Below are 8,677 nucleotides of genomic sequence, written 5' to 3'. Positions count from 1 at the left end.
CAGAGGCTTGGTCGATGGGCTTTTGTTCAAATAGAAAATGAATAGAAGTGAAGAAAGAGGGTAGACTCTGCAGGTCTAATGTACTGTGCGTATAAATAGGCCTTTTACATCTGGTCTCCTGCAACTTTAATGACTCCTCTTTCATGAATATAATTGAACACATTGCCGTCTGACAGATTCCTTCTTTGATCCAAGGTCACTTTCCCAGGATGCTTCAGAATATACCGAAGCTAATTTAGTCGTTGAGAAATGGTGGAAAATGTCTGCTCTGTCACTCCTTTCTTTTCATCCGACGAATCGGAATAAACACAGTTCGTGCTAATCCCTCCCGTGACCTTTTTGCGGAGAGCCCACGTCTTTGCCCTCATTGTGTGTGTACTTTAGTATGAGCACTATGCACATCAAACCGTTATTAGTTTCAGGAGCCTCTCTTGTTATGACAGTATTGATACAGTGGTTAAAGATATTAAACATCCACAGGGGAAGGACTTTTGGACAAACATTAGATCAGACAATTGGATAAGTGTCGTCTCTTGTGATTACGTTTCGAACGGGGCTGACAGGTCCTAACAGAGGCTGGTTATCTCACAAAGGTGGAGGAGTCATTATTTTCTCTCCTGCATTTCAAACCCCCCCCTTTTGAGCTCTCAGAGTTGAATGTGTACTGTTCCCCCAGTATGCACATGTTTCCCAGGTGCCTGACCCACCCATCCTGCCCAGAAGGGTTGTCATTGTAACACCACGGTTCAGGAACCCTAACATGACTGTACTCGCTGTGTAGTCACATCAACAGGCCTCCGTTGGCTTTGAGTCATTATGTATCCTATTCACCCTGTCTCAGTTAATTGTGTTTGAATTGAGTTGAATTCTGCCATCTCTATGAATGAGATCCATGCCCTCAGCTATTACTACAGTCTTTTTCAGCACTTTCTGTTATTTGGTACAGGTGCAATTTCAAGTATCATGAAGTGATGTCTTCATTTCTTTTGGGTGTTTGAATGGACAATTGGTTCTTGGGGACATTTTATGGTATCTTTATTTTTGCCATTAAGATGACTGTCCAGGTGCTAAGATGACTGACTCACCTAACTGTGAGCCCAGTCCTGTTGCCGGGTTCACACCAACCATGTCTACCAGTCTTGCATAGAGTTAAGAGGGGCAATCGAATTATTCTCTCATACTGAGAAACAAGTGCACCATTTCTGTTTTCTTTGGTTGCATATTCATCACACTCCTGATGCAGTGTCTGCTCTTTCATGGCTTTGTTGATTTCCTTTTGATTTGTATGTAAGCGGGTAAGTTTCCATGGTCATGTAGCTGTACCATGTGATCTTTTGTTCTTCCTGTTAAGTTACTTCAAAAAGAAAAAAAATCTACAAAAAAGACTGTTAAACCTGTACTAATATTATTTTCTGAATTTGTAAACTGATGATGTATATTTTAAAACAAATAAAATATTTTAAACTTATCTTGGTGTGGTCAGGTCAAGTCTGTTGATGGGTTTGGCCATAATTGTATTATTATTATTAGTTGCTACTTAAAACAGGATTGTCATTAGGATTTTGACATGCAACATTTCCCTTGCAAGACTAGAACAATGATGCTTACTCAAGTGTGCCACCTATTGGTCATGAGCCATCCTGCACTGATGATTAGCACTTTAAAACTACTGTATTATTCCAAGTGTAGGTTGTTGTTTTTCTTCCAACAATGAATCAATATGAATACAGAGTAAGTTGACAATCAGTTGTCACCAATGAGGATCTCGTTTGTGATACATTTGTGAATGTGGTTTCTTACTGCAGTTGTTCAGAGTGACTCAGTAAACAGCATTATCATCAAAGTGATTAGCCTATGCCAGATGCGGGACATCCACTTTAACTTTTCTTTCTTTTAATATCAAACCCTCCAAGACCTTCTTACATAATAGTGAAACCTACACAGATTAAAACACTATCAAATTAACTGTACGTTGCTGCAGCGAAAATTTGATTTCAATGCCTGAAATGTTGCCAACAGGGTTTACATTTACATTTTAGACATTTAGCAGATGCCTTTATCCAAAGCGAAGTACATTTGTCTAAAATAAGTGAATCATCTATACATCAGTGTTCATAAGAAAAACAAATCTATGTTAGGACCAGGGGCCATTGGCAGTCACAATGCTAGAAGAAGGAAGGATTACTTCTAAAAGTAAAAAAAAGGATTACTTTTACTAAAAAAAAAAAAATATATATATATATATATATATAGCTTTATTATTTACAGTAGAGAAACTATTGGGGGTAGTGGGGATGAAAAGGTCTTTAGGAGGGACAGTCAAGATGTAGCCTGAAGAGATGGGTCTTCAGTCTATGGTGGAAGATAGGTAGTGACTCTGCAGTCCTGACAGCAGTGGGACGCTCGTTCCACCACAGGGGCACCAGGACACTGAAAAGCCGTGACCGACATGGTCCAAGACGGTAAAGGGGATGACAATAAAAAAGGACTTCATTGATTTAGATGCACATTTCAGGGGAGGAATCCATGTCAGCTTTAGATTGCAGATTAGACAAGTTGTCAGCACTGCAGCTTCATGTTTGGCATGGTCCAGCTAGCCTGCTGTGTGCTAGCCTGCCTCCCTGTGGACATTCACTTCCCCCATCTCTTAATTTAATTTAATTTATTTAATATCCCAAGGCGTTGACTGCTACAGGCACAGAGATCTGCCTAGGCAAAACTTGGTCGATGAGAAGACTAATTGAAGTCAGTCCTGTTAATATGATAGTTCGTTCTAATTAACCTCATTAATTGATCTGTGCAGTACGACCGCGATGATTATTTTATAAGGCCCAGGTGGCTAGCCCTGGAAGCACCCGTCCTGCCAAAGGTTCAGGTGTACGAGGAGCAGATCCATCACTAAGGTAGGGGACAGTGATACGCTGGAAAACCAGGCTTGTGTTCGTACCTGTCACTTAGCAACTTGAGAGACTGATCGAGCTGGCCATTAATTATGGAGCTCTCTTTCCACTCATCTTATTTAATGGCATGGCAGCTGTCCTGTGGAAGGACGCATCACTCGAAGGTGGCGACAGGGTTATTAAACGAGGTCTGTTTTCATCATCGTTCATGTTCTCTCAACTTTTGAATCCTGCCTCATTTGACACTCAATAAGATCAGTGCTAACAGCATGATGCCGTACTGTCGGGCTCTATGGAAATGATTGCTAAGCAAACTGAATGTGACACGTAGAGAGATGGGAGCAATTAGGATACCCCCCTTTACATGAAAATTGCTGCTCTGGGTTGGGAATTGAAATGAATGGCCTCAGATATCTGCTCTGCGGTCGTATTGTACCGCGTCCTTTCACGTCTTCACACAGCGTCACAAAGAACAGAGAAGAAGAAGAGCTTGGGAGGATGTCGACATGTCAAGGTTAAGGAGAACTCTGACTATAAAATACCAGAGTATTGCGGATACGGTTAGAAATGCATAGAGCACAAAGGGGGCTTACACAAAGGGATTTGATGGGATATTAGCGCTCCTCAAGAGTAAGCAGGAGTGAATCGGCTTTGACTGGGGAACTGTGAGGACCTGGGGAGGTGAGGGGGACACAGCAGAGTACAGTAGAGGGGGATGATGAAACAGAACACCAACTGCATTAACCTCTATAGCCTTAACCTCTCTCTTTCTTGTTATATTTTCCATTGATCTGATTCCAGAAAGACACATGCTGATTCCAGAAAGATGATGTGGCTATTGGCTGCGGTGTAGGAGACACACGATGATGGAATCAGCTGATAGTATTTATTCTTTGGAGAGAGTTGGGTCCAAATCAAGAGCACCTTGGAGAACGACAGTGGTCATGAGCAACATATCGACTGCATGAATGTGTATTCCAATCATTAAACAATAAGAATCCGATTTTTAAGAAGATGTAAACAGATTTATTCTGACATCACAACAATCCTATATAGTATATCTATCAGAGCATACAGACTTTCATTGGTTATATAGTCTTTAAATAGCATCTATAAATAGACTGTACATGTTTAAAATAAATAATTCACTATTGCCTATAAGTCACTTGGTGTGTTAAGGTTTTGTGCCTGCTCCAAAACATATTGTTCTATGTACAAGTGCTACAGGTCATGCAAAAAAAGTGATTGGTTGCACGCTACCAGGTGATCTTGCAACTCGATTATGTGCAGAGCAAACAGAAAAGAAATCAAACAAAAACAAAAGTAGGAAAGCTGTGGCTTCACATCTCAGTCTCAGCCAGTAGGCTCTCACCTAGACCTGACGTCAACAGGATCATCTGCCGGTTGGAGTCTGCAAGGGTCAGAGACAACGGAGAAAGGTTTAGGTCTTCTTAAACTACTCAGCACTCCTGGGTTAGGAACAAGCCCGTTTTTTAAGCACAGAGGATGTTAGGGTGTTTCCCCAGAAACTTGAGAGATTCGATGGGAGAAATGTGGTGTGTACAGTAGCTTCTAAAGGGTTAATTTAGAATCTGCAAGACTCTCCAGTCCTCAGGAGCAGAAGAAACACTCTTGTGGATCTGTCCTGTCAAGCCTATAGAAGTCTAAGAAAGAGCGGACACATCTGTCCTGTCTAGACTACCACTATGAGCAGGTAAAGCGACAGGGGGAAAGCGTTTTGGTTGGCCAGGTCAGCCCTTACTGCTGTGGGGGACCCAGATGGTTTTCTCCCTGGTGGGGACGGCGCTGCCGTGCGCCTCGCCCTCCTTGTCGTCGTCCTCCTCTCCCTCGGAGAGCAGGTCTGAGATCTGCTGCTGCAGCTCGGGGCTGATGGCGTTCTCGGCCAGAACCAGCACACGCAGGCAGGTCGGGTAGTTCTCCACCATGTCCAGGAAGATCTGAAGAGAGCAGAAGAGAGGCGGAAGGGGTTAATAGCACTTGGTTGGGAGGTTGCGGTTGCTGTGATTGCTCAGACTTCAGGCAGTTATTGCATGCAGTTATTGCAGTTATTGCATGCATGCATTTTTGAACAAATACTAAACGTGAGTTTTTCCATTTGGAACATGATATGATTTGTTCCCGATACTTTCGGTGCCCAGAGATATAGTAAAAAACGTCTAAACGGTGAAACCAACCCGAACGGAAACAACATTGAATCAAAGCTTGTAGTAACTGTTTCATTTCAAATCCAAACTGTCGGAGTAAAGAGGCAAAAGAAGAAAGAAAAATCGTCCTTTTCCGAATACTTGGACAATGAGCAGTGTTCTTACTATAATGCATCACTATAGCATCGGCCAGTATTATTATACAGCTAGCATTATACAGGAGAAGGAGGTAGAAGAAAGAACGGTTAGTTCCATCAGCGCTTTGCATTTACACTGGCTACTGGACAAGGCTACTGCTGCCAAACTGCTTGGTAAGAGAATAGACTTCTCACTGCTTGGGGGTGAGCAGCACATCTTTACTGCAAATGAGCTCCGAGGTTACAGGTTAATACCACTGAGTGTGTGAGAGGAAGACGGAGAAGGAGAAAGACCGCCTGGCTGTCGAGATGAAGTACACTTTGATCAAAGACCACGAGGAGGCCCTCCCAGCCACCAGACGTTGACTTTGGTATGCTAGCCTTGGGCTATGTTCCACACTCCCCACCATGTTGTCTCACAGGGCTAGAGCCTGGGACTTAAACTGAATGGACATGAAAGGCTCTATTTCATCTTCTAAGAAAGTGGACCGACTTCAAAATCAGACTGCCACGAGGGGAGCTTTACTATTGATGGCCATTAAACTGGGCGAATGAATATTGTAAACAACAGCAGCACCTAGTGGACAAAAGTAATGGTAAAAAAAACAGACAACAGATATTGCAACAACAAAAAAGTGGAACAAGTGCTGAATCATTTGTAAAAAGGTTTTACAAAAGTAATTCTGTCTGAATTCCTTGAACACAACAGAAATCGAGCTTCGTCAATTACGTTTGCAGCCAGAAACCACTGACAGTGTTTTTAACTCGTAACATCATTGAATCATTTCATCACTATCAAGGAAGCATTGTCCTCAGTACTAGTATTGATAATGGTGATGTTGACGTTGCAGACCTGCGCAGACTGGTTAGTGAGTCCTGTTCCCTCCAGATCCAGCACCTCCAGGGTTCTGCTAGATGCAACAGCCACAGCGAGCATACCGGCAATCTGGTCTCCTGGAACCCCAACAGAACCAAACCATAAGAGCCGTAAAACAGGTATGTGATTGGTGCCAACACCCAACAATTCCTGGAGTTGTCACTGTATTCTAAAGCTTAGAATTCAAAATGTCGAGTTTTCAAAATGTGATCTAGGGACCCTGTTCTTCAAATGACCTTTTCTATATCATCTCTCTAGTGTGAGCAGCCAGTAGGTTGTCATGGAGACATGCCTGAAATCTGAATAAAAGAAATGATGCAATAGGTAGCTGACCAATAACATTTATATCATAGCTCAAGAGCTTTGCTTCTACCATTTTTTTTTTTTTAATGGTGCTTACCGAAAGGCATGTTTGCAAGTATATTTACCGTATGTGGACGTAACAGTGTATAAAAATAGTGTAGCTGGTCATGAGAGGATGTGACAGATAATTCTGGGCGTTCTTACCAAGGGGGTTATAGTCCAGGTTGAGAACTCGAAGCTGGGAGCTGTGGGCCACAGCGACGGCAAGTCGGGCCCAGCCCTTAGTAGTGATGCCTGGGTTTGCACTCAGAGTCAGCTCCCTAAGACCTGTGGGTGAAACAGGAAGTTGTTACAAACAGTAGCCCAGCAATTCCACTTTGTGACGTTATAACTTATAGGGCCGGTTTCACAGACAAGGCTTAAGCCTAATCCTAGACTAAAAAACATCTTCAATGGAGATTTTACATTGAAAGTGTGATTTAGTCCAGGACTAGGCTTAAGCCTTGTCTCTGAAACCGGCCCATAAGGTTCTATTTTTTTTATTTTTTTGTTAGTAATTAATAAAATACAAAGGTTCCATCTCACAAAACATAATGGAATGTAAAAACGTTGACGCTCAATATCTCTGAACTACCCTAAACGGAGATAGAACCTTATAATTCTAAGATCACGTCTTGCTGCGATCAAGCCTCAAACTTGCGACCTCTGGCTTGCCGACACACGTGACCGTCTCCTCGAATATCCCATACACCATCAGACGACCTTCATCTGCTCAACCTCTACATCTCTGAGTTAGAGATGCGTGACAGTTTGAGTCGTAAATGTGTGAATTTATGCTTGGAATGGGTGTATTCGAGCTTGTGATGGAACTGGATTTACTAAAAGACAGATGTTTCCCTCTCAGAGATTGACCCCTTATTGCCTTCAGCAGGTTGAGACAGCCCCAACCCCAATAAGTGTGAGCGGGGGTTGCGGGGCTGTACCTGACTTGGCCCCGTCCGGAGGCAGCATGCCACAGATCAGCCGCAGGGCCTCGTCCCCCAGCATGCAGTCCCCCAGGTCCAGGGACACCAGTGACGGGTGGGTGGAGAGAGCAGTGTTGAGAGTGACCAATCCTTCATCTAGAAGGGGGTTCCCGTGGAGACTGGGACAGAAGGAATGAGAAAAGACAAAATCCTGAGCATCACACAGGTAACAATTAAGAACAGACCACCTGATCAATTCACAAGATAGAGCCTGTGCATCAATAGGGATAAACAGGCTAATTACCTTATCTCAAAGGTCTTATAGTTATAGCCTATAGACATTGATTACAATGCCAACTTGGTATGCCAAATACATCAACTAGGATGAACGAATGGCTAGCACTCTAAAGTTATCATCACATGAATGTGATTATTCGTGAATGTGATTAGGACATTCCCCAACGGTTTAGTACTAGATTTTTACTATGGTTAGTAGCCTATTTCTGGGCTATCAGCACCCTAAAAAAAGACGCACCTGCTGGGGCCTGAGAGTAGAGCACAGTATTTGAAGTAGGCTATACCGAAACATCATCAATTGGCGAAAGTACTCACAAAAGCGTCTGGATTGATCTGTTGTTCTTGAGTGCGTCTGCGAGATGTTTCGTTCGGCTGACGCTGGACACCACCCCGAGGTTCAGGTTGAGTTGCGCCAGAGAGTGCGACTCTGCCACGCCGCGACACACCCGTCCGAAGTCTCGGTCCGACAGCTGACATCCCCTCACAGAGAGAAGCCTGACACTATTCTCCTTCAAGCTGTCACATATATCCTTTATCTCGGCCCCCGACAGAGCCTCCCCCGTTATTTGAATAGAACCTGGCAGCATCTTTTGGTCAATGAATTTACATAACATTCAGCTTGTTTTGCATTTTAGGTGCAAAATGAAATACACAACAATCCAACGGTGATAGGCTGTGATGAAGACCACCCGCTATATAGGCTACACATGCTTTCTGCATTTAGAGTTATTGTGGGCTACTATCATAAGCCTGGAAATAGCCCGCTATTCTGATAGCAAGCTGAGCTGCCAGGAAGAAATATGTCGCTTCCAAAATGACATTTAGTAGTCCGATGTACTTTTTATCTGGAGGCTTTTTATCAGTTGCAGGTGATACAATTGTGCATCGAACACAATTTAAGCTTCAAGATCAACCAAAACACCCATGCGCTGCTTAGCGCTACAGTGTAATCTGTGGCCACTGTTCAGCAGGCCATGAATTGATACATTCGGTCAATACCTGTCAGCCACATTCAAACAGCATCGGATGTTAC

The 8,677-nt window shown here is 43.2% G+C and overlaps 1 protein-coding gene across 1 annotated transcript; it reads right to left on the bottom strand.

Annotated features, from left to right (window-relative positions):
• Window positions 1-4,240: 4,240 nt before the first annotated feature.
• On the bottom strand, window positions 4,241-8,231 carry lrrc73 (leucine rich repeat containing 73; the record flags this gene model as incomplete). The annotated part of the gene is made up of 6 exons (XM_080544905.1): window positions 4,241-4,311; window positions 4,663-4,858; window positions 6,056-6,156; window positions 6,587-6,709; window positions 7,366-7,526; window positions 7,960-8,231. 6 exons carry the CDS (start codon window positions 8,229-8,231, stop codon window positions 4,241-4,243), a joined length of 924 nt encoding a protein of 307 aa, XP_080401031.1.
• Window positions 8,232-8,677: the final 446 nt, after the last annotated feature.

This window comes from Nansenia antarctica (assembly GCF_963989245.1).
Source record: "Nansenia antarctica genome assembly, chromosome: 1".
In the NCBI taxonomy this organism is placed as follows: domain Eukaryota; kingdom Metazoa; phylum Chordata; class Actinopteri; order Argentiniformes; family Microstomatidae; genus Nansenia; species Nansenia antarctica.
The sequence above is the reverse complement of the archived record's forward strand: the minus strand, read 5'-3'. Positions and strand labels throughout refer to the sequence as shown.